This window comes from Lissotriton helveticus, chromosome 2_1 (genome assembly GCF_964261635.1).
Source record: "Lissotriton helveticus chromosome 2_1, aLisHel1.1, whole genome shotgun sequence".
NCBI lineage: Eukaryota > Metazoa > Chordata > Amphibia > Caudata > Salamandridae > Lissotriton > Lissotriton helveticus.
In genome coordinates this window covers 1878074084-1878101363 of record NC_136059.1, presented here as the reverse complement: position 1 = coordinate 1878101363, position 27280 = coordinate 1878074084, and the positions used below count along the sequence as shown (strand labels likewise).

Sequence of the window (27280 nt, the reverse complement as noted above, 5' to 3'; positions counted from 1 at the left end):
AGCACTACAGGCCTAATGGGAGCAGGCACGGCAAAGCCTGCATTCAGCCCACGGCCATGAACAACCCCTTGATTTAATGGCTGTAAGGGGCTGTCGTAACCAGGAAATTATACAGTCCCTTTTGCAGTATGAACGCACTGCTGTTAGTTGAGGACTTGGAATGTTCAATAGTGTTCTAAAGCCTATTTTACAGTATGTTTATGTGTTTGTAAAGAGCTCGATTGCCGGGGCGTCTTGGCGCTGTCACGTGTGGATGGAGCAAAGGACATCGTGGTAACGGCCTATGGGGCTGTAAACAGCCAAGTTTTAAGACTCATTCTGAAGAGCTGAAAGTTCGGTTGAAGCTTCATGGAGAGCGGCAGTTTATTCCAGAGCTTCGCCGTGCAGTGTGTTATTTCCCCCCCCCCCCCCCCCCATCTTTCCCTCCTGATCTTAGTAGCTTGAATAAGACCAAGATTAGCTGACCTAAGATTGCGAGGGGGGGGCATATATCGTTAAAATGTCTTGTAAATCCTCGCCCCCCCCCGCCATGAATTGCTTTATGTACTAGACTTAGGGCTTTAAAATCAATGTGTGTTTGATGGGTAGCCAATGCAATGCTCTAATGCCGTCCGAAGTCGGCTGTCCTCTAGGGATACCCAGGAGAATTCTCACTGCGGCATTTTGCAAGGACTGCAATTTATGCAGGTGACATTTATCGATTCCCAAAAATAGAGCATTTCAGTAATCCAGCTTAGATAGATAGAAATAAAGCAACCATCACTGTCTTTTGTAACTCTTGTAGGATGTATGAGAACATTTTCCTCAGAGTTGTTCAAAAGAAAGAAACATGATGAAATGAGGCGGTTTACCTGGGGGCCAAAGTTCAGTTTGCTATCAAAGATAATCTCTAGATTTCTGACCTCTATTGGACCCTGGCATTTTCCGGCTTCCGTTGGCCACCAAGTCTGATTCCACAAAGGCCTGCCTAACCCGAATTCCATCACCTCAGTCTTATCTGTGTTTATTTTCAGATAACTCTGACTCATCCACGCCATGATCTCCTTGAGACAGGTATGAAACCTGGCTGCTGTGGTCTCTGGCTGACTGGCGATAGAGATGATACGTTGAGTGTAGTCAGCGTACGAAACCAGAGCAAAGCCATACCTCCTGACAAGATTCGCCAGAGGGTTGACGTAGATATTAAACATGGTCGGGGAAAGGGCAGACCCCTGCGGAAAGCCACAAGGGAGGTGGAAGCTGTCCGAGCTCATATTTTCCAAGACCAGTCTCTGCTCTCTTGCCTCCAAAAAGGAGGATAGGAGGGCCAAGGCGGTCCCCTCCACCCCTATGTCCCCCGGGTGCTGTGCCAAGATGGTATGATTCACGGTATCAAAAGTGGCTGAGAGATCAAGGAGCACTAGAACTGCTCTCCCCCCCCCCCCCCCATATCCACCACCCTGCGGATCTTTTCAGTGGCAAGAATTAAAGCCGATTCGGTTGAGTGGCGTGAACGGAAACCGTGTTGGGAAACGCCCAACAGATGGTTTGTGTCTAGGTATTGGGTCAATGCTGTATTCAGATGTTTCTCTAAGACTTTGGCCACAATTGGTAGACCAGCAATAAGTCGATAGTTTTTAAAATCGCTAGGATCTAAGCTGGGTTTCTTCAAAAGGGGGGTGATGGATGCTGCTTTCCACATGTCCGGATAGCAGCCAGAGGCCAGTACTTGGTTCAGAATGGGGGTAAGTTGTTCACAAATCGCGTGAGCAGCTTGATGCATAATAGGAGGAGGACAAGGGTGGGTGGGAGTGCCTGATTTTATAAAAAGCAGGAGTTTCTGTGTTACTTCCGTATTTATAGGCTGAAAACATGGCAGTCTACTAAGGGGGCGTGCTACCGCTGGTTTTAAGTCATGGAGTTCTGAGGCAGCAGGGAAATCGTTATAGATCCCCTGTACCTTCTGTTGGAAATATTCCGCTAGACCATTACAAAAGGTTTGGTCGGGCTGGAAGGTGTTATCCTGTTGAGGTTTAGTTAATAATTTGACGGATTTAAAAAGTTCCTTAGCTGAATTTCCTGCCTCCTTAATTTTTATAGTAAAAAAACTGTTTTTTTGCAGCAATAATTGCCTCCTTATATTGAGAGATGGTGTGGTTGTATGTAACTTTCTTTTGAGTGTCATCATCCTGCCTCCATAGGCGCTCAGTGCTTCTGCAACATACCTTTAATCGTTTGAGCTCTGGGGTATACCATGGCGACGATATATATATATATATATTTTTTCCATCACAAATTTTTTCGACACAACCTGATCGGCGGCTGTCAGCAGCCAGGTGTTAAGCTGCATGGCAGCCCTATTGCTGTCCGCGGCTACAGGGGCAGGAAAGGCGCCAAGAGCTGACTCAAAAACGCCCTCTTTTAGTTTGCCCCACCGCCTCATTAAGACTTTGGTTGACGCAACCTGTGTACTAGAATGTGCCTGCTTCGCTTTAAGGTTAAAAAAGATCGCCTTATGGTCAGTAATTGCCAATGTTCAAACGTTGGAAAATTGTAGTAACCCGATATTCTTATAATAAAAAGCACCACTTTCATAATTTTTGTATGCTCATACTTCTATGGGGTATAGTCGCCCCTGATTTGAGCAATAGCAAAAACGTGTGTGGTCCGAAGTCCGGGTCTTAGCTATTTCGGACAACACCCGTTTTTGCTATTGCTCAAATCATGGGCGACTATACCCCTTAGAAGTATCAGCACACAAAAATTATGAAAGTGGTTCTTTTTATTATAAGAATGTTGGGTTACTAATATTTTCTAACGTTTGAACAACGACAATTAGCCACAGTAAGTGTGCTATTAACACTGTCTAAGAACTAAACTTGCTGTATTTGAATCGGATATTCCAGGAATTGATTTTGTGCACTACGAGTGTGAACGACTAAAAATACAAACAGCTTTGAAGCAGTCCCGTGGGGATGAAATGCGCTCCTTCGGCTATGAATTTTGTATTGTGTTTTAATGAACGAAGTCTGATGAAGAAACATCATATAAAGGAATAAAAGAAGGATATTTTTTCAAAATAATCTGAAGACCCTATATATTCTTTTGGAGATTCTTTTATGTTTGACAATCATTAATTTGAAAATTGTACTGTATCACTTGTTATCAAATATCGTTTTTAGGTCTCTGGCTGATCCAGCGCATGCGCTGGGCTGGCCGAGACATTTAGTAGGCTGCTTGGGAAAATGCTACTTTCCCGGCGACCAGCTTACTATTACGCGCCCAAGCACGCGTGCGACGTGCACTGCACCTTTTTCGTTGCACAAGCGCGTGCACACAACTTTAAAAAAAATTATTATTATTTCTTTGCGGCCCGGCCAATGCTTGTTACATTTCCTCCCCCCTTCTGCATTTTCAATTTGTCTTGCACGCCATGAATCTCCTTTCTGCGTCGTTTCTGCGGTGCAGCGTGACAGAGCCTCGACACTGGGCCTCTGCTGAGTGCACATAATATCTAGTTTAAATTCCTGCTCAGCAACGTGTGATAAACGGCAAAGACAAATAGCTCACCTATTACTCAGCCAGTCAGCCATGGAGGAGGCCTGGCCGCAAGGGTTTCTGGTCCTGCCTGACTGTGTGGGCTTAAAGCAGCAGTACTGTCTGAAACATATTTGCTGGTAGAGGCAGTCAAGCCATTGGGTAAATCAGGACATTTCCTGCCAGGCGAGCTGCAACATTTTTCAGCTTGCTGATGCGTGAAGTTTGCATGTTTTCAGAGTGCTTGTGCGTCACATTTCAGTGCCTTGTGTGTAATGTTTTTATGTGACTCCTTATCATGGACATTCCCTACGGTGATCATGTCACTCCAGGATATTGGTTTCAGTCCTGATCCTTTTACATGCAAAATATTGCTTTTACGTGCATTGGTCTAATTAGTTCAATACAAACAACACAACACTACACACCAGAATGCATTGTATATCAAACAAAAGGCCATGACTGGAAACTTTGTAATGACATGGAGGGCGGTGGTCACATCAGTGAAATGAGACACATTTCAGGCATTACCACCTGGTGCAAAATTAAGATCAAGAAATAAACTTAAAACAGCAACACTCCTGCAGTGGAAATAAATCATCTTTAGAAACAATCTACCTTTAGGAACGAGGACGGTGATTATATGCAGAGAAACAGCAGACAATCCACTTTAAAACCTTTAATACAGCGGGGTGAAGTTTATTGGCTAGGTCACTGTTGGCAAAGTGCAAATACAAATCCCAAAATACAAATTACTTTTGGACCAAAAAAGACAGGATAGGCCAAAAGTGTCTGACACGTTCTAAACACACACTTGTTATGTTATGTTATGTTAAAAGAGATTTGGTACCGCGCACATACACCAATTGGTTTCTTGGCGCTCAAGACCGGTGGGTAGAAGAGCAAAGAGGTTGGACAGCTAGCCATGAGCAAGACGGAACAGGTGAGTTTTCAGGAGGTTACGAAAAGAAAGGTAGTCAGTAGACAGACGAATGGAAAGAGGAAGGGAATTCCAAGTGGATGGAGCAAGGAAGGAAAAACAAGCACCCCCGTGTTTCTTGCGATTAAACCTGGGAGTGATCAAAAGATTGTGGGCAGAAGATCTGAGGTGTCGGGGGGGGGGGACATAGGCGTGCAAACACAAGGAAATGAAAACAGGAGCGCAAACAAACAGAGATTGAAAATGGTGCAGCCCATTTTAAAAACACTCCGTTGCGCAACTGGAAGCCAGTGTAAGGTCTTCAGCAGTGGAGTGACATGATGGTGTTTAGGCTGCTGGAAGATTAGTCTGGCTGCCTGGTTTTGTACCAGTTGAAGTCGGGAAAGGTGACAGGCAGGGACCCCCATGTTTAGACAGTTGGCATAGTCTAGACGTGAGGTAATTAGGGCCAGAATAACAAGGGTGAGGGCCTCTTGGGATAGAAGATGATAGAAGCAGGCCGAAGTAACGGTGTTGATGTGCGGCCGCATCGAGAGATCGCTGGAGATGGTAATACCTAAGCTCTTCACAGTATTAACTGGAGAGGGAGGGGGGCCAAGGGCGGTGGGCCAAAAGTTGGAGGACCAGGGAGTTTGAAGGCCGCCAGTCAAAACCAGCTCTGTTTTGCTAGGATTGAGTTTTAACTGGCTGAAATTCATCCACTCATAGATGAAAAGCATAGTATTTTGGAAATTAGAACAGGAAGGGGGAAAGGAGTCGATAGGGAAAATAAGCTGCAGATCATCTGCATAGTTGAAGGCAGTAACAGAAAATTGGCGAAGAGAGGCAAGGAGGGGCTGCATGTAAAGATTGAACAAAAGCGGGGACAGAGCGGAACCCTGGGGAACACCACAGGAAAGTGAGATTGAAGGGGCAGAGAAAGAGGATAGACGAACAGATTGAGAGCGGGATTGGAGAAAGGATACCACCCACGACAGGGCCAGACCAGAGATGCCAGCATTTCTGACACGGTCGACCAGGATTCCATGGTCGACCGTGTCGAATGCGGCCGAAAGATCTAAAAGTACAAGGGCCTGGGCTAAGTTCTTATCAGCCCCCTGTCTCAACGTATCCATAACTGCCACCACCACTGCCTCAGTGGAGTGGGCAGGTCTAAAACCTGCCTGTCGGTCATCAAGGAAATGCGTTTCCTCGATAAAAGCACTAAGGCAGCGGGTGACGTAAGTCTCCAAGACCTTCCCCAGATAAGGGAGAAGGGAAATGGGTCGGTAATTGCCCAACGTGGCAGGATCAGACCCAGGTTTTTTTAAGATGGGGACCACCACGGCGCTTTTGAAAGCATTGGGGACAGAGCCTGAAGAGAGTGAGCGATTTAAAAGGTCGAGAGGAGGGCCGGGGCAGGCCATAAAGGCATCTCTTAGAATAGACGGAGGGCAGCAATCGTTAGGAGAGCCAGAGCCCACAGCCTGAAGTAATGAGAGAAAAGTATCCAGAGAAATGGGAGGAAATTCAAGCATGGAGTGAGGGTTCGAGGGAGGAAGAACAGAATCGTGGGACAAAGTGGTGGGGGGAATGTTGTTTTTAATCATGGAGATTTTATCAGAAAAAAAAGAGTTAAGGGAATCACACAGGACTTGTGAAGGTAAAGGCTGGGGTGTGACTCGATCGGGGAGGGAGAGTTCGGCAACAATAGAGAAGATTTCTTTTGTCTTGGATGCCGAAGTCAAGACTTTCTGGGAGAAATAGGAAAGTTTAGTCGAAATAATCGACTTTTTATAGGTTTTTAATAAATCAATATAGATGGACTTAGAAGAAGAATCATAATTACGCCGCCAACGGCGCTCAGCCTGTCTAAGGAGGAGTTTGTCAGCCTTCAGTTTAGAAGTGAACCAGCGCTGAGCGTCGTGGGGACGTTTGGACTTGACAGTTTTAATGGGGGCGACAACGTCACAGGCTGAGGACAGCCACTGATCGAGTGAGGTTGCCTGTAGGTTCAGGTCAGGATGGTCAGGGGGAAGTGTGGAAGCAAGGATCGAATGAAGACAAGGAATGTCAGCATGCTTCCAGTTACGGGCCCTGAAAATTGTGAGAAACAGGAGGGCAGGTAGAGAAAAATAAGTGTAGAGAAAAGGAAATGAAGAAATGATCGGACCAGGAACAGAGATAAACCAGAGGAGGGGAAATATCAGAATTAATGGACCATACCTGGTCCAAGGTATGACCTTTATTGTGTGTGGCAACAGAAATATGTTGGGAAAAATTCAAACCAAGTAATAAACCAGAAAATTCACGAGAAAGGGAGGATTCTTGGGGGTCTGATGGCCAATAGTTAAAATCGCCTATGATCAGAACCCTGGCGGAATTGATGGCAATTTGCGAAACTAAGTTACTAAATAGGGATGGGAAAAGAGGCATATTGACAGGAGGGCGATAGACTAACATACAAATAAAAGAAGAATTGGGAGAGGTAAATTTCAGCGTAAGAATGTCCGATTTAGCTATAGATGGGGTAGTGAGAGTAGTGAATTGTAAATGAGAGCGAATGATGGCGGCGACTCCACCGCCAGACCTACCAGAATTCCTGTTTGAATGGAGAATGTAGTAACCCAAAGGTATGGCGGCCAAGATGTCCGGGTAAGAGTCAGCATTTAGCCAGGTTTCCGTGAGAAGCAAGATGTCAATAGTACCGCCTTCTAGAAGTTGGTATATATCTAGTTGATGTTTCGGAAGGGAGCGGGTATTGAGATAGACTAGTGAGAGGGGATCCCTACCACAAGGACTGGACTTAGTCAACAGAGGGGCCACAGGGGTGGGGGAAGAAATAAAAGGGGAAGGGACCAAAGGAATAATGGACGGGGAAGGAGAAAATATATTGTTTTCCAGGACAGTGGCAATAACATGAGGGGCAAGGGGGACACAATGAGATAGGGCGCGGAGAGCTTGTGAGGAATAGATATGACGTTGCACAGCATGCAGGGCCTCGGACGGGCGCAGACGGGCTTGACTTGTGCGCGACTTCGGCGCGAAGTCGGCGCTCCCGCTGCGCTCGTCCGCTGCGCTTCCTCCAGATAGCCATTTATACTGGTCGACGTGAAACACTAGACCGCTCACCTGCGCGGTCTGGAGGCAGGGAGGAAGTGCTGCAAAGCCGGAAGTGGCGCTCTTGCAGGGACCCTCCGCAACAAACGGCACACAGCCGGGGCGGACCGGGGTCAGGAGCGGGTAAGTAAAAAAGTAAGCGTCACAACATGAGTTATGCTAGCGCTGTAAGCCTCAACACACAGTGACAGTGCTAAGAATTAAAAACGTGCGCTGAAGCTCGTAATCAGCTCCAGTGCACACAAACATTAAAATCATGAAGAGCTACAGCTCAAAGTCAGCTGAGGAGAGTTAAGACGCTCGTCGGCAGCGCTGGTGCACTTGGCAGTCATTTCATGACCTTACCAGGCCACCCTTCACACGCAACGTATTAAACCTAACGATTCATATTAAATGGTGTGCCAAATCCCCCAACTAAAAGAATTGCAAATATGTAACTTTTTCTGTTTGCCTAGACTTTTTTGTGAACAGACATTTTCACCTGTAAAGAACAATATGCCATACTCCTGCCGTCAAATACATTTTCTATTTTTAAAATAATGTGACCCAAGGCAGGGCATGCATGACCCACTTTTATTGGGAGGAGTTGAAATTCTGGCTGGTTGCTGTGCAGCCGCAGTAAAATCATTACAAGACAGGTGAAATGATGTCCAGCGGAGCTGCTAAAAGTACCGTATCATGTGGGACCTCTTCAGCCAAAATTAGCATATCAATTGTAACATTTTCAATCAGCCTTACATTTTCTTAGCCCAACCATGTTGAATTTTGTGACTTGCAGTTTTGATTTTTGTAAGTGCTGTTGTTGACTAAACAACAAATAATTATCGGAAATGTCACTCAGTACAGCTGCAAATATGTTCTTTTAGTTTAAGGGCAAGCAGCAGTTGCTACTGGGTGGGGGGAAACAGGCTGCAGCAAATACTGTACATTTTGATATAGACTGCTCTTAAACATCAGCAGTCTAGAACGGTAATGCCAGCTTTTCTGTCCATAAATGAAAGTGTACATGAAATGTATGCTCTCGTATTGCTACATGCTTATATGTTGGTCCGCACATTGTGGACTTGCCAGGGTTCCATTTAAATATCATGTCGCTGCAACCTTCCATGCAAGTTGAAAATATTGCAGGGGGCGTGTATGAGTTGCCTGGGTACCAAAGACCCTGATCTGAACTCCACACAGGGCCCCACGCGAACACAGCATCTCAGATGCGAAGATCTCTGCAAAAATCATCAGGCTGCACAATGTCTGATGGCGAGTAGTTGTTGAGATGAAACTCCACAGTAGGGCACAGGAACATCATGTAACTTTTATATACATATATTACAGTAAAATAAAGCACCAACTTAGAACATATTACCAAAAAGCAATCAATACCTGCTCACCCAGACAAAACAAAAACACAAAACTAAGTGAGATCGGGTTCTTTTACTAGAGGAAGTAGCAAATCAAAACAAGCATTGGCATAGCCAATAGGTCTCGCCTTTGGGACCTTATATGTGTTCAGCCATGCAACAGTTGATGTTGTTGCACCAAGGATATTGTACTGCATAACTAAATACTTAATAAGGATCCAAAGGCGAGGCCTATTGGCTAATCCAATGCTTGTTTAGGTATGTGCTGAGCTATTCTGTAGCTTGTGTTTTTGGCTATGCAAAATTGTGGAAACTAGGAAGGTCAAGTTCTCAGCTATTTGCACTACCATTACTACCCAAACTTTCAACATTTTAAAACTTACTGGTGCAGGTCTTGAGTGCCCTGACCTTCTATCTCGTGCTTTACAGATAATTTCAGGTTGGGAGCCAGCACAGCGAGGGCTTGGTCTGAATATCCAAATGTTTTGCCTCCCACTGAGCATGCATTTGCAGATGTATCAGGAGTTTAACTAACTGTGGGCATACACCCATGGCTCTTAAACTGTACTTTATATGTTGCGGTATTATTTGTTCTTTTCCTTGACCAAGGGGAGCAAGTGAAGAGAATCCAGAACGGTTGACTGCATAGGCTTTTTTTGAAGTTGTCCCCCACTTTTTGCCCCTTTTTTAGGTACTGGATGCTGATTTTTGAGACTCTGTGCACTGAGGCCTTCTAGCCAGACCTCAGTGCCAGTGCTTGTCACCGCACCCACCCACGCCGCTGGCCACACACTGGACCCCATCTTCTCCACAGGCACCCACGTCACCTTCGACCACACCACCGAACTCCACTGGACCGACCACCGCTGCATCCATTTCACCTTCAACAAACCAACCACGCACCACCGCACCCAACAGCTGCTTCGCCGCTGCTGGAGCAAAGTCACCGAAGACCAGCTGATCACCACCCTCGCCCAGAACCCAAACTCCGATCCACCAACCTAGACGCCGTAGCCCGCAACCTCAGAAAGTGGATCGACGACTGTGCCACCCTCGCCCCACTCAAGAAACCCTCCAACAATCACGGCAGCAAGAGAGCCACCTGGTTCACCGACAAGCTGCAGACCTCCAAACGCGCCTGCCGGAAACTGGAGAAGATATGGCTACACAAACACACTCCGGACAACCACGCAGCCCACAAGGACGCCACTTGCAGACATCACCACCTCATCGGAATAGCCAAGAGATCCTCCTTCAAAGACCGCCTGGATAACAACGGACACGACAGCAAAGAGCTCTTCAACATCGTAAAGGAACTCTCCAACCCCAGCACCAACGACATACCGCCCTCACAAGAACTGTGCGACTCACTAGCCATCTTCTTCCACTGCAAGGTCGCTGACATCCATGACCGCTTCAACACCATGACCGCCCTGACTATGCCAGACCCCACCTCCTGTGAACACCACCAGCGCCAACCGCCTGACCTCCTGGTCCAACGTCAATGACGACGAGACACGCAAGGTCATGAAGTGCATCCACGCAGGATCTCCGTGAGACCCGTGCCCACACCATGTATTCAACAAAGCAGATGCTGCCATCGCACCCCAACTACGGAAGGTCATCAACTTCTCCTTCGAAACAGCGACATTCCCGGAAAGCTGGAAACACGCCGAAATCAACGCCCTCCTCAAGAAGCCCAAGGCGGACCCCAAGGACCTCCAGAACTTCCAGCCCATCTCCCTGCTCCCGTTCCCGGCGAAGGTCATCGAGAAAATCATCAACATGCAACTGGCTTGCCACCTGGAAGACAACAACATCTTGCACCAGTTCCAGTCCCGGTTCAGACGAAACCACAGCACCGAGACAGCCCTCATCGCCGCCACAGACGACATCCGTCGCCAACTAGACAGCTGCGAAACATCAGCCCTCATCCTCCTGGACCTGTCAGCCGCCTTAGACACGGTCTGCCATCGCACTCTAAAGACACGCCTCCCAGAAGCCGGAATCCAAGAGAACGCCCTTGACTGGACCACGGCCTTCCTCTCTGGCAGAACCCAGAGCATCCGCCTCCTGCCCTTCCGATCCGAGGCCACCGACATCATCTGCGGCGTCCCCCAGGACTCATCCCTCAACCCGACTCTGTTCAACGTCTACATGGCCCCCTCGCACAAGTGGCCCGCCAACACGACCTCAACATAATCTCCTACGCCGACGACACCCAGCTCATCCTCTCCCTCACCAAGGACCCGAACACCGCCAAAACCAACGAGGGAATGAAGGTCGTCGCCGACTGGATGAAGAACAGCCGTCTGAAGCTGAACTCTGACAAGACGGAGGTACTCCTCCTCGGACCCACCCCCTCAGCCTGGGACGACTCCTGGTGGCCAACCACACTGGCAACAGCACTGACACCCACCGACCATGCACGCAACCTAGGATTCATCCTAGTCTCCTCCCTCTCCATGTTTAAACAGGTCTACGCCGTCTCCTCCTGCTACAATACCATCCGCATGCTCCGCAGGATCTACAAGTGGATCCCGATCGAAACAAGAAGAACGGTGACACAGGCCCTCGTCAGCAGCAGACTGGACTACGGCAATGCACTCTATTCAGGAATCCCAGCCAAACACCTACAACGCATCCAAAACGCCTCAGCCCGACTGATCGTCAACATCCCCTGCCGCAGCCACATCACCCCCCCCACCTGAGAGACCTACACTGGCTCCCCGTCAACAAGAGGATCACCTTCAAGCTCCTCACCCACGCACACAAAGCACTCCACAACGCCGGACCAGCCTACCTGGACAGCAGACTCGGATTCTACACCCCAACCCGCCCGCTCCGCCAGCCTCGCCCTCGCCGCCGTCCCCCGCATCCAACGAACAGCCTCTGGCGGCAGATCCTTCTCCTACCTCGCCGCCAGGACCTGGAACACCCTCCCTACCCACCTACGGCAGACCCAAGACCTACTCACCTTCAGAAGACTCCTCAAGACCTGGCTCTTCGAGCAGTAGCGGCACCCCCTCCCCTCAGCGCCTTGAGACCCTCACGGGTAAGTAGAGCGCTTTACAAGTACTCTGATTGAATGATTGATTCTTCCCCCAAAACAACGTGTTGTGTAATTGTGCTACAATTGGTTAAGGACTTGAGCACCCCTGTAAGTCCCATGTAAATATACCTCAGTTACCTAGGGCATGGTTGATAAAGAGGGTCCGAAAGGGCTGCAGCATATCTTATGCCACCCAAAGGGACCCAACACAAATACCTTACAGACTGCCATTGCAGGCTGTGTGACATGGTGCAAACCATGAATGAAATTACATGAGACACTCCTGTGTGTCTTGCCAGAGTCACTGCATCTAATATATGTAAGTCACACATACAGCAGACTTTTGAGCCCCTATGGCAGGGTGCGTTATATTTTATGTGAGGACATATCTGTATGAGCAGATATGCCCATGTGATGTCTAGTTCTGTTACTAGATATTGCACGTGAGCAGGGAATCCATTTTAAGGCATGTACTGGCACTGGTCAGAATGAGTTCCACCCAACTACATAATGGCTTCACTGAAACCTGTGGAGATTAGTTTCAAACACCTTCTGTTAATAAATCCACACTGATGGATTTATTAATACATGCACCCAAAGGGTAGATGTACCCCCTGAAACCTACCATCCCTATAGTCTGTGACCATAGACACGCTTCTGACACCTTAGAAGGTGAGAGCCCTGCTCTCGGAGGATAGAATGATTCCTGCTCTGGGGAGAGGTGTTATCACTGCCTTCCCCAGGAAGGCTGGTAAATTAGCAAAAGTCCCTGCTGCCTCTGGTATGTGACCCAAGGCTTACTCAGACCGGAGATGCCACCCCCTGCCCTGGGGGCTATCTGGCACCACGAAGGAAAATAAGACAAGCAGGAGGTGTTGCACTGCCAGGCCAGACAACCTTCAGGGTGACCAGACTGAAGTGAAAACAAATTGAGAAGTCCCACTATCTTGTGTGTGGTGGAATTGAGAACTCAGGGATGGCGTGATGCCCCCTCCCCAAAGAAAGTGGTCATCTAGGGGGTGTGGTGACCCCAGGGGTAAGCAGCCCGTTGGCTACTACCACTCACTCCCCTGAACACCCCTAATTTGAGCATTTAGGGACGGCCTGATGCCAGGACCTCAGATTTCTGCGGACCTAAGAAGGACACCGAAGAGCCAAGAGAAGCAAGGACTGTGGAAAGCAACTGACTTGGTGCCATCCCTGCCGGCCTGTCTGCTGTTCCCAACAAACTTGCATCAAAATCATCTTGTCCCGCAGCTGCTGGGCCTTCAAAGGCCTGGGAGGACTGCCTGCCTTCAATAAAGACCCAGCAACTTCTGTGGAGTAGCAGAGCTACTTCCCTGCAGGCACCCCAAAAGAACTGTGAGAACTCCGGATCGCTGCAAACCTGGCACCGGAAAGCACCTCCACACCATGCCCCCTATCCTGATATGAAGTGGGCCAATTGTGCCAGCGTGTTCCCCTGACCCTCCAGAGACCAAGCCCATCCTGGGTTTGCCCACAGTGAACTCGCTGACTCTTCCTGCAGCCTCTTTGTGCAGGCCCCTTCTACAGTGAGTGTCTCTGGTGAAGAAAACCCAACGCCTCAGAAAACTTCTGCAATGCACCTCTACACTGCCCTGGCCTCAGGAGAAGAGGACTAAAAGTGTCCCCACATTCCCAAGCATCGTGAGACCTGAGCTCCCTTGTTGGATCAGCCTGACTGGTCTCCCAGTCCCAGCTTGCAGCCTCTTTGCAACTGGACCGTTCCCTGTTAAAGTGAATAGAACAGCCAACACCATAACCCACCTCTCCACCTGGATGCCCCGTAGACTCCCAAGGTGACCTATTGGTGTGGCCTTGACTCTTGCCCCATACCCGCTTAAGTCCAGGAGATTGGTCCCATAAGTCGCTGTGGAGTGCCCAAATGCAGTACATGTTTCCCCCATAGGATAACATTAGGCACTCAACACTGAAAAGCACCTGAAGTCTTAAGATTAGTCCCGTAAGTCGCTGTGATGTGTCCGAATGCTGTACATGGTTTTCCTCAATAGGATAACGGTACAGCACGCAAAAATTGCAGTGTCAACTTTTGAAAACTGTAAAAATTCATAACTCAAAGTAGTTACCTGATTCTGATGTTCTTGGTATCTAAATTCATATAAAAAAGCATTATTTTTATAAATTAGTGTCAGTTTTTTTTGCGTGTCTCACTTACTGCCTTTGTGTGTGTGTAATAAATGATTAGTACTACCCTCTGGTGTACCTAACTGCTCACCCACATTACCACAGAGGAGAGCATTTTGGGTGTCTATTGTGCTTCTGTAATTCCTTTGGGGTTTGCCTGGGCTCTTTACACCGTGTACCTCTTTTTAGTCCACTATATAAAGAGCCAGCTTCCTATAATGACGTAGAGGAAAAGCGTGGCTGGGACAGAGCCAGTTTTGTAGCTGCTGCTTGTATACGATCGAAAAATACAAGATGTCTAGATCAACCTAAAAATAGTGTGTTGCCTTAGTCAAGTCTGCTTAACATAATGCTTTGCATTAAAAGCAGGCGGAGATGTATTGGTAGCAGAGGTAGAATTTTATGGAGTGCCTATTAGCCCAAAGAAGTGGAGGATAGTTTAACTTGAGTGGCGAGAGATAGATCACTATCCATATAAACTCCCAAATTTCGAATGGCCGACCCTGTAATTGAAACTGAGTTATCCTCCATTAGGAAAATGTTTGCTGCCAAAGGTTTAAAAAGAGAACCTGAAAGTCAATTCATTACCTTAGTCATGTCCCCATTCAACTTAAGGGAGTTCGCTCTATGACACTGCGAGACGTTTCGCATGCGTTCGTTGAAAGTTGCCATTGGAGAATGTGAGGTACAATCCAAAGTTAGGATTAGTTTAGGTCGTCCGCATAATTCAGAATTTTCAGACCATAAGATCTAATAAGCTTACCAGTGGCCTTAAATGTACATTAAGTAATGTTGGACTTAATGAGATGCCCTGGGCTTCTCCCTGTTTAACTGCTTTAAAAGCAGAACAAAATGAAGGCAAATGAACTGCCTGTGTTCTTCCTTCCAAGGGAGAAGCCAGCCATTGCAGTGCTTTTCATTTTACTTTAATTTCTGACCGTTTAGCAAGCAGCACCTCATGCTTGACAGTGTCAAACGCAGCAGATATGCCAAGTAATACTAAAACTACCTGATGACCCTAGTCTGCCGCGATATGTAGATCATCTAATACAGTAACCTAGGCTCCTTCCATTCCATGGAGAGGGCAAAACCCGAACTGAGCCCCATCTAGTAAATTGTGTACTTCTAGGAAACTATAGAGCATATTGTTGCCATATTTTTCCAGCATTTTACAGGAAAAGAGCAGAACAGAAATGGGTCTAAAATTACTGAGTACTGCTGGATCGGCCAGCTGTTTTTTTTCAAAAAAAGGAGCACTCGTGCCTGTTCATAAGCCCCAAACCTCTCCTGTCAAAGCTGTAGAGAAAGCACAAGGTTTATGATGCAGCCAAAACTGTGCTTGGAACTGTACATGCGTTGTCTGTCTGCAAAAAGATGCTAATTATTTAATGCTAGATTGTTTTGGCAGTTCAGGACTCTAATTTTGATTAGTATACTCTAATATTTCTCCCCTGCAGATTGATAAAAGTGCCATGAAGAAAGTTGGAATGGTGCAACGAGTCCGAAATGAAGTGGAAATACACTGTCAATTAAAACATCCCTCAATACTGGAGGTAAGGGTTTTATTTGACCCCGGAGGGAAAACATGTTTAGTTTGTATAGCTTAGTGTTCAGTTTATTTACAAGATATTGTTTCTCTCCTTCAGCTTTACAACTATTTTGAAGACAGCAACTATGTGTACTTAATTTTAGAGATGTGTCATAATGGAGAAATGAGTAGGCATTTAAAGAGTCGTAAGAAACCATTCTCAGAAGAAGAAGGTAAGCCAAACTTTCTTTGTGGGACTATTACGTTTTGCAAAGGTACACTTAGAGCACTAACACCATTCCAGTAAGTCTCTATTACTAGTTGGCATTGTGTGTTGCAGCCCAAGGTTCAAGAGCTTACAAATTATCCTTTGCATTCATTCTGCATTTCAATGTGTGTACTCATTCACCAGTGATTTACTCTTTACCGACCATGGCCCACAGAATCACCCACATTGCGGTCTGGAGTTGGAGAAACAGTCAAACAGTTTTAAAACTATATTGGGTGGTGGCAAGTCTCTGTTCTGTATTCTAAATGGAAAAAGTTTAGTTGCAAGAAAGTTATTTTTGCTTTCCAAAACCTAAAATTCGCCAATTGTGGTGAGCTCTATAACACTTCCAACCTCTTGCATACCCAACCCTCCACTATCTGCTCCTGACCGAACTGATAATATCACATTCACCTTAACACTGATGGTATTACTAAATCAATTCAAGCACACTGCTCCCCAGAGTCCATTGTGCTCAGTCTTTGGTCTTGTCCAGATGTTTCTTGGTTTATTAACTGGCCTTTTGCTTGGCCTTGTGCTGTGTGTGATGAGGTGCTAATTCATGACCCCGACCTTTGCCAGACCATGTGATCTCTCTGTATGATCTCCCTGGACAGTGCTTTTAACCAGGTCCTCTGCTTAAGTCTTGCATCCGGAACTCCTATTTCTACAGCCCACTGGAGGTGTCCTTCAGCAATTCCCTGTGGGCTGTCATTGCAGTGTCTGCCCTTGAGGTACCTCTCCAAAAGCACACTGGGTTTAGCCTTCAGAAGTGACCAGAGGCCTCTTTACGCAGCCATTGGGCACAATTTTTAGCAGTGTCCAGTGTACATCAACCTTCAACAAGATCCATAGTTTATCACCTGTTTCCCTCAGTGTCCACCAGGCATGTCCTTTGGATGCTGGACTCTTGGTGCTGGATCTTTTAGCTTCTGTCAGGCTTTGTGCTCAGAACCTCTAACCTAAATGCAACTTCGCGGAATCCCTTTATATATACAGTAGCATCTTCTGTGATTTTCATGCATGTTCCTTTATTACTGCAGGTCCCAGGCCCAGCTCTCCCTGTGCTGCTGCGTCACTCTTGCTCCTGGCTTCTCCTTTCTTTTTCCCCATTTTTGGAGAGCTGTCTCCTTGCTTTTCCTTCCTTTCCACTACCTTTTTTTGAAGTTTCATATAGCACGACTTGACCCGATATCAGGTACCAGAGCGATTTACGTGAGCACCACTTAAATTCATTAAAACACATCTTTTTTTACTGCTTTCGCCTGTTACCCCCCATCCCCCCGTTTGAGTGCCTTCACCTTCCTTTTCCATCGTTTTCACTCCTGTCTCCTTGCTTTTTCACTCGTGTTTGGAGTGCTCTCTTCCTGATTTTTCCCTCGTTTTCAATGCTTTTTCCTTGTTTTTTCCTTCTATTCTACGACTGATCCTGTCTGGTTACCCTCAAGGGTGATTAGCGGTGTTCTGCAAATCTGAATTGATTTATTGACTGTCCTTCAGAATGAATGTGCTTCACATGTGCCAAGTGTGCCTTTTCAGCTCCCTTTTGTTTGATCCCTATGCAGTACACTAGCACCTATTGTACTCATTTGCATGCCCCTGAATCTGCAGCACTACCACTTAGGCCACTTCCTCTAGTCACTGTGGTCAGATGTAGCCTTCATCCACTCTTTTGACCCCATCCTGTGCCCTGGGGACCTAATTGGCGCTGGGTGTGTCCTTTGGCTGTTCACTCTCTGCCATAAAAGCACAAAGTAGCAGAGTTACAGTTGACACTCTTAGAATAGCTACTACTTGGATTTATCAGAGCGCTTTACATATTTTCCAGTTACGTTACATGAGGACACACTTTCATTTTAGGCACGGGGAGACTAAGTGATTTGCCCAGAATCACAGGAGGTTTTGGCGTCGTTACCGAGACTCGAACCCAGATCCCCAGGTCCGAGGTCGAGCGCCCTAGCCGTTAGGCCAACTTTCGTGCACCACTTTTAAGACATTTTGGGTTGAAACTGAGGTGGGCATCAGGTTGCTTTCTGATGGACATTCTAGTTGAAACCAAATTTACACCAACAAATAGATCACGTTTGTTAGTCTTTTCCCAATTTGTAATTAAGGAATTTGGCATACTGTTCATGGTCGCGTAAAATATTTAGATGCAAGTTTCTCTTGCATGATATTCGCTTGGGATTTTGAAAATACTAAATATGTTTTTATTTTTCCAGCTCAGCACTTCATGCATCAGATTGTAACTGGAATGTTGTACCTGCATTCACATGGCATACTGCATCGAGATCTTACTCTTTCCAACCTTCTGCTGTCCAGCAACATGAATATCAAAATTGCTGATTTTGGTCTTGCGGCTCAGTTGAAAATGCCTACAGAGAAGCATTTCACTATGTGTGGGACTCCAAATTACATTTCGCCGGAGATTGCCACTCGAAGCGCACATGGCCTGGAATCTGATGTGTGGTCGTTGGGGTGTATGTTGTACACTTTCTTAGTGGGTCGGCCTCCTTTTGACACAGACACTGTTAAGAACACATTAAATAAAGTGGTCCTTGCAGACTTTGAACTTCCAAGTTTTCTTTCAAAGGAGTCTCGGGACCTAATTTGCCAGTTGCTGCGGAAAAACCCAGCAGATCGCCTTAGCCTTTCCTCAGTGTTGGATCATCCTTTTATGACCAAAAACTCATTGTCGAGAAGCAAAGAATCTGTGGCTGTGGAAGATTCCATGGACAGTGGACATGCAACCATCTCTACTGCCTTTACCGGGTCCTCCTATGCCAGTAAAAGTGGACGTATTCAGGATAATAAAATTTTGGCAGGTCCACCCCTCCCAAACAAAATGACTGTGTTCAACGTTCGAAAACCCACAAGTTCATCTGTGGATGAAGGCAACTTGTGTGACCACAGAACTGCCAGTCAACGGGATGAAAGTGACTGCTCAAGCAGGGGAAGGAAAGGACAGATCACAGAAGAAAGGCCACGCTCCCGCTACCTTCGGAGGGCTCATTCTTCTGACCGGTCCGGCAGCTCACAAAGCCAACCTCAGGGAATGCCTGCCACTGTAGAGCGATGGCATTCTGTTGAAATCCTTACCAGGTTGTCTAGTCGACCTACAGGTACCGGACATGCAGGCAGTGCCTCACCTGCTCACAGCTTTGGAGATATTCCCCACATATTTAAAGACAATGCTTCAAGTGGCTATGGCTCGTTGGGCAGGCATACCTCTCCACCTGTTAAAGAAAATGCACGGTAAGTGTGATTCTTCTGGAAACATGAAAATATATTGAATACATTTTACCATCTATTAAAAATGTGGGCCCTGGGGAATTTGGCAGCTGTCCGCTACTCCTTTATAAAGCAGCTGTTGTCAGAATGGTAGAGGTGCGGGGAAAGAGAATCACTGTGATGACATGGTGAAACTACTGTCACCAATGTGCAGTGCAGAGAATCTGTCCTTAACGTGGGCGTACGTGATCTGAACTCGCATCTGAAATGGCCCTTGGGCAGGGAGTGTACTTTAATATGATATAAATGAACAGTGGTCCTAGACCTATTGATTGAAATAATTGACCCAATCAATCTTCATTCAATAGTTTTGGCATTCCAGAGCACTTCCAATGAATCTGCTCCAATTTAGTTTATAATCTTAGGGAGAAGAACACAACAAACCACTACAACAAAGCCAGAGATACAATGTATTTAATTCATTGTCTCATGTTTTTAAATTCATTTTGCACAATAATGTGTTATTTCAAAGGTAAAAACCAACAGAGAGGTTGCCCAAACAGAGCGTGCAAGAGAGAGTGATCAGAGTGTTGGGTGAATAAAGAAAAGAAAAAGAGTTCACAGTAATAATCATAACAATTTCACATTGCTTATCAGTCAATACCGGTATTCTAATTTTTCCGTATTGAGTACCTGGCCAAACAAAAATTATTTTAAATAACCATTACATTCAAGATTTTCTACAGGGACATTCATGTCCTCAGTATGCACTATGTAAGGTCGAAATACTGGTCCAAGGTAAGGGTAATAGCGTCGACGTTTCGACTCGACTTAGGGCCAACCGGTCATTTGAACCTGGGGCATGCAAGTCTTCATCAGGACAAGATAGAGATGGGCAACCAAGGGGTATCGATGACCCCTAGGGTGGGGAACCAACGAGGTATATATCCTCAATCAGCAGTGCGTACTTATACTCCTTAGTAGTAGAGGAATCAATCATCAAATTAAGGGGTGGGCACAATATTCCATGTGTGTGCTGATGAAGAGATGATGGTACCTTGGTACGTTGCAATATTCTCTGGGTACATCCAAAGGAACCCAGGCTCGGCTCTCCTTACGCGCAGAGAAAACGCTGCCCAAATGCTGCCTGAACTTTGTTGACAGGAGCTTTGGATGTACCCAGAAAATATTGAAACGTACCAAGGTACCATCATCTCTTCATCGGTATTATTTCAATACATTGTATCTCTGGCTTTGTTGTAGTGGTTTGTTGTGTTCTTCTCCCTAAGATTATTAACTAAATTGGAGCAGATTCATTAGAAGTGCTTTGGAATGCCAAAACTATTGAATGAAGATTGATTGGGTCAATTATTTCAATCAAGTTCATTTATATCGTAGTATACCCAGGTCCATACCTTGTGGGCTACCCCATTTTCTTTAATGGGGGTGTACTTTAAGCACGTACAAGGGCTTTCTGTTTAGTAGTTCGGGGAAGAATGTTTTGCACAGTTCTTTGATTGTTTCTTAATAGGTGGATTTCAAATCTTCCTTTAAGAAAAATATAAAATGACCCGTAAATCATCTGGCAATAAGATCTGTGGTGAAGAGTCAGGGATATGTTATGTTACTTATCATGTGCATAGTGTGTTTAAACCACCAGTTTCATCCTGCATTTCTCTCTTGTCCAATTGCTCGCAGTCTGTAATATTTTTGACTTGGTTAATAATTAGCAAGCTGGAACTTTCATGATTTGTTGGGAGTGCTGTGTCGTTCTTGGGGAGGGGTATGTTGTTAGGTAAGGCTCAAAGACGTTCCTAGAGTACTGTGGAAGACCAGTGTGCTTGAGAGTTTTTCAGTGTAGAGGAGTGAGGAGGATAGACCTCATTCATACAGAGCGTTCGCTCATAGACTGCTCGCTCATTCGTCGTTTCCACATTAAGTAGAATCCCTGGGGAGGATTTTGGTATTTGGTGATTTGACAGTTTGTAGCAGTATTCTAGAAGACTGCCCATTCTAGTCCGGTGGATCCATCATCAGTTCACTGGATGCAGAAGCCAGGTGGGTTGATTTCTCTTTGGAGATGGATAAGAAATCCAAGCGTTTTGCATGGGTACCGGCCTCTCATGGTGAAAGAGAATTGTTCCTGATGGACAAGAAGTTGGTTGGTTCAGCTTGCTCTGTTAATTTTGCTGTTTCCTGAGGGAATTAAATTAGTGTAAGACCTTAGTTTGTCTCTATGATCATGTACAATTGTGGCGCCTATATGTTGGATTGATGGATAACTGAAATTAGGAAAGGCTGGTACCATCCAAAGCCCCACATTGTGTAAATGATTCATGAGTTCAAGGATGTGTGCGTGGGCCCTGGTGTGTTGTTAGCAGGCAGTGGACCTTGCCACAAGATAGTAGATTCATCAAAACCTCAGGGTGGAATGCAGCCTAGGCCCTTAGTTGGTCTGTCGCAGGAATCTCCATCGATACCCTCCGAGCCAGCAGCAGCTTACCATCTGCCAGTAACTAGCTTATGGATGAATGACTTAGCCCAGTTTCAAGCCCTTAATGACGTTTTATAGGCTAATTAGGACACTGAAAGAATAAGTGGGCATGTGAATATTCATTGGAAATCCGCCCCCCCCCCTTATGAAGTAAAATGTTTCTTTGAGTCGTTCAGTCATTTCGTCGCTTATAGCTCATCACTGATGCTAGAACTATCAAGCTTAAACTACTAGAAATGAGCTATAAAAGATGCGTGAAGCTTTACAATCTGCCGTCACTTTTTAATGCTAGTTAAATTGATATCGGACTGCAGCTATAAGCACTTTGTGCTGGATTTCTGTTATAATTACTTTGACAATGAAATATGGCCTATGCAATTAGAATAATATCACCACAAGGGTTCAATCAGTATTGGATCAATTACAGTGGTATTTCTAAACTATAACTATGCATAGAGATGTGATTTGTGATTTTCTGTAACTCACCGCTCCTAAATAAAAATGGTTAAATTGCACCCTTTCTGTTTTGGTTTATAGTTTATAGTTTTTGTGACCTAAATAATAAGTTGCTGTAGTGAACATAGTATCCATTAGGGAGGTGGCAGACGAATCGAGTTCCATACTACTTGTTATGACATGTGCCGTCTTTCTTAATTACTCTCATGGCGAGTGCCGTGGATCGTTGCCCTGTCTAGTGTTTCAGCAAGAGCTGTAATTTAACACCAATTATGCTGAGGGCCTTAAAAAACAAGTAATTTCCCTATTATGATTTTCTTAATTGCAACTGAACGGATGAAGCATTCATTACCTTGCGACAGAGCTATGGCCATTTATCATACATGCCCTTCCCTATGGACTACTTATGGCCTTAATCGGGGAGCTTGAAGTCGTAATCGCAACCTGTCATAATTCTGTTTTTCACACAAACAAAATACTGCTTGAAATCGTTCTCTGCACTAGTTTGCAGACTAGAAGATCGGAATATGTGAGACAAGCTTGTAATCTATATTTTTCAAACCTGCTAACTTCTGAAGAAGACAAGGTATGTACTTTTGAAGTAACTGATGTTTGGTCTTTTTTTCTGTGCCAGTTTCCCAACATGTCTTAAGAATCCGAATTTGCCTTGTTGCTTTATCTCCCTATGCATAGGTAGTTGAAGCTCTTTGGTGGGAGATCCTCACTGTCTGTTTGTAGCTGTGGTTGCCGACATGGAATTTGTGGTTGTTTCACTAACCTTTTCAATTGTGACTGAACTTGTTTAAAAATAATAATTGACAAAGATACAAGTTTTATTTCAGCTTATAAATTGGATTGATATTAGCAAGTCTGAGTTGCCCAGTGAGGCATCCAGTTAACACCCTAATCAGTCACATAGCCCTTGGTTGTATGATTTGGATATTTTTTTATTCGGTAATAGTTCCTTTTATTTTTCTTCACTAATTCCAAAGACTACATGTTTAGTTTTGTTTTCTGCATGTCATGTTTTAAGACCTATTATCTTACAATGATTTATCCCGATTTATACGCTAATATTGCCATTTTGGTGTTCTTCAAAGATGTTTATTTTACATTTTACCTTTTAGCTCCAATTTGCCCTGTCAAAAAAAAGGTGGTGCCCTAATGCAGTCCAAACCTGATACAATACAGCAGTGGATCGGAAACATACAAGCGAACGGTATGCATTTTCTTTTATTTTCAAGAATTTCTATTATGAATCGTTTTACCCAATTGAGTTTAAGTGCATAGATTAGCATAACCACATGACCTTTAGTAAAGTGAACAATGTTAACGTGCATTGGGAAATAACATACTTAAAGCTCACCCACGTTAACGTGATAACATTACTTCACCTAGATCAGATTGTCTTTTGATATTTTTAGGTAAAAGAGCAGTTTAAAGTAAACCAACATTTACTTAAGGATTCAGGAAACCACTGTTTGTATTTCAAGCAGTCACCCTTGTCTAAGTTATTTATAGTTTCTGCTATAAACTGCACATCTACCAGCTGTGCTATACTTAAACTTGTCGCTGTATAGGCATATAGTCTTGGGGTCTTGCTACCATAGGGTTAAAATAGACAATTTCCACTTAAATCTGACGTCATTGTGGAGTACAGGAAGGATCAATTTCTTTTTAATATCTGTATTTCACCCTGTGTATCGTGCATGGTCACAATAATCAGATTCCCCCCTTGCATTTATTTCTGTGTCCAGAGGAGATGGGTATTGCCCTACTTTGGGCGAGGAATATATGCCTCTCCTGATTGGAGCGCTATCTACAGATTTACTTAGCTAACACTATGACTGCCGGGCTAGACCCTCTACAGCAGCTACATTTGAACTGCTAGATTCGCCTGTTTGGAGAGTTTGGTTAGCTGGTTTCAAACTAGGCCTTTCACCTCTCCTTGGCAAGTATTGAAAGTGGTGTAACAATTCAGAAGGTTCTGGACGTCCTATTTAAAGCTCTGTTTTCTCACTTCCATTTCTGTCATCTAGTTGCTATACACAATAGACCCCTTTATTCTTGGAGAAAGGGGTGATCAGTTTGTTGAACTTGATGCCATTCTTGTGTTCTCTTACAGGTAACTCGAAACTATCTGCAGCATAGTTTTTCGAGTGGCACCTTATGGGCAGTACTGCTTACCTTAAAGCCATAACAGCATACAGTTGTTGCTAACGTATATAGAAGATATCATCTGAAAATATAAGTGACAAGGCCTCTGAAACATGTTTGTTTTATTCTCCTGCTTTGGCATGGTGCATATAAAAATGTAAAAGGCGAGGCTAGCAGGTGTGATTGGATTATTTTGGACAGGAGGAGCCAGGACAGTGGTATATGTTTCAGAAGAAGGAATTTTCCAAGCCCGGAAATTGGTGCAAAAACAAAAATTCACATTTCCCAAGCTTATAGAAAACTGTCGCCTTGTGCAAGGCTTTTCTAAGTGAAGTTTTGTAGTTTGCTAAGGAGCTGGTTGCATGCTCTCCTATCGAAGGGTAGAGGATTTTGTTAGATTGCTACATGTCCCCTTTACCCATAGTAAATATACAGCAACCAATTTGAATTTGATCGAACTACTTTATCACATTGGCTGTGCCATATGAGTCGAGTAGAAAGACACACCTGCACTGTTTAATGACTTGCTTCATTATAGGATCCCTTAGTAGTATTGTGTTGATGTTTATGTAACACTTTCCTGCCCATTGCTAGGCCCAAAGTGCTTTCTGTGTTGGAGCCCAAGTAGCTTTTCTGAATTTATAATGAAATTAGTGCTTCCTAGCCCTGACCAGGTCATACAGTGCTCTTTGGGTTCCTACTTCTGCTTGGGGTGCCTGGTAGAAAGAGGGCAGTTTCAGTGTGGGCTAAAGGGATCAGTTGGTTAGAGTGTTTGAGGTGTGGTTGAGTACTTAAGCAACAAATTCAGTGAAAAGTGTAAACGAAAGCCGATCATGCAACTATACCCACCATCTTTGCTTGGACAGTGTATACATGGAAGTGACTGTTCAGGGTCTCGGTTTCTTCAGAAGGGCATAATATATGGGCTATACTCAATCGTGAACCGGTAAGAGCATACAATTAGTATCTGGTCCACTCAGCAGCACTTGGAGGCCTAATCTGTCAGGACTTTGAATGGCCATCAGGTAGCAGTTTACCTTTATTAACAGTCAATTGAAATGTAATGAGACCATGATCAGTCAGTCATCTTTATCTTTCTCACACTAACTTGACAGAAGCGGCTGTATTTAATTTAGAACAGGAATGCGACTCTGGAAGTCTTTCCTACTTATTTACTGACTTGTAAACTCAGCAATTCTCTGTTTTTGCAGATGGTTGAGTTTAGAATTTTTTACTCTTATTTCCAAATGAGAAGAAATTTGATGAATCCTGTTGTCTTCTGGATTGGCACGAAGTGTTTAGTAGGTGGCTTCCAAATTTTGGAGGAGTTACTGATAAATATGAGACTACAATGTAAGCTTTTCAATGATTGCCATGTATTTTCCAAACCTTACGTTGTCTTTAATTTTGTTTTGGATCCCTATTGAAAATAGTTGCTGGCCATGATGTCATCAGTAATGCTAATGGAGTTGGCTGTATTCCCGTTGTGCAGTGCCAGGTGACAGGTCGTTCATGGAGTGATGTGAAGAATACTGATGGCTCCTTTGAAATGGCCCACTCTGAAAAGCATGAAAAACAGTGGCAAGTACAGACATTTGACCCCCTGCAGCAGTGCAAACCAGAAAAAAATAATCTAGATACTGCAAATTTTCTTCTCCCATCTGGAAAAAACAAAATCATTGTTCACAAACATACACAAGACACTGGAGCAAATTGCCTGAGATCCACTACATCCCCCTTAAATGCTTGCCGTCTGAAACCTATTCGACAGAAGACCAAAAACGCTGTGGTATGTATGTGTTTCTATTTCACATTGTTGGTATGATAGAGCCTCTCCAGATTTTTTTGTGCCTAGCTCTAATGCAAAATAATTGAACCGTGCATCTTAATTTGAAGAGGCATTTGAGCAATAAAACAAATATTTGATGGCTCTTTAAAACATTATTAGAGTTCCCTTAAAACAGCGCCTACTGCTATTGTATATTGAGGTGGCTACTTCATATTGTCATAAACCGGGAGGACCATTTCTGTTAACACTCTAAAGTTGCACTAAGAAACTCTTCAACTTGATGCAAACATAGAGAAGCACATTTCTTAAGAATAAATCTATTTACCACAATATAAATTATCCTCCTGGAAGGCTAAAGTAGCCTCTTGTAAAGCAAAAACAAAATGCATTCCTGGCCTGGCTAATTGGGGGCAAGATGAATGCTGGAGTGACACTGCTTGCTTTGTAGTTAAAATTTCTGATGTGTCAAATGGTACACAGTTGGGTGCCATAAGTGGGAGTGAGCAGAGCGGCTGCCGGGCTGGGCTCTACCTAATAGCGGGTGCTAGCTGTGAAAGGGTCCAGGTCCAGGGCTCGTAGACAACAAGTAGGTGGGCGGAGTTGCACTCTCTCAGCCAGAATTCGTTCACTGGGGACAGATGACACGTTCTTTTCCCTCATGCGTCCTGTGTTTACATTCCTGCTCGCACTATCCCAGCACACAGGTACCAACTTCCTCACCCTCATGCTACCATCCCAATGAAGGGCACCTACCCACTCACTCACCTTCACCCTACTCTCATTTACAAACAACTAACCACACCCAACTCACAGTGATCCCGGCCCTTTTATAATATACTTGCTCACATTTGTTTCACCCCTCAGCCTGCCCGTAATCTGTTCTCAATAACCGATCTTTAACCAGCAATCTCCACTCGCCTTAACCCTACTAACAGCTCACTCCTCTCTCACTGTTCTCACTCAGAAGTAGCTCATCCCTCTATCCTCGAGCACAGACTAGTTTGGAGATAACACACCTGAGTCACTTGCAGCCCTGCCCACCCACTCGCATCTCTATTGTGGCAACCACAAACTCTGATACTATGCTCACTCGCTAAAAGACCACCCCACTTATTCTCGCATCATCTTTACTCACAGGTGGACACTGCACTCACCCTCAATTCTTATGCAGAGAGAACCTTCCCAACTCACCCTTTCACTATCATTCACATTCATTCCAGCCACCTTTC

The 27280-nt window shown here is 45.0% G+C and overlaps 1 protein-coding gene across 1 annotated transcript in view; it reads left to right on the top strand.

Annotated features, from left to right (window-relative positions):
• PLK4 (polo like kinase 4) overlaps positions 1-27280 on the top strand; it is a 121043-nt gene that overhangs the window by 4084 nt on the left and 89679 nt on the right. Inside the window, exons 3-7 of the mRNA XM_078676798.1 lie at positions 15586-15681; positions 15775-15889; positions 18147-19179; positions 23233-23324; positions 25696-26051. Of these exons, the coding sequence (XP_078532924.1) occupies positions 15586-15681; positions 15775-15889; positions 18147-19179; positions 23233-23324; positions 25696-26051 (1692 nt within the window). The remainder of the gene's footprint in view (positions 1-15585; positions 15682-15774; positions 15890-18146; positions 19180-23232; positions 23325-25695; positions 26052-27280) is intronic.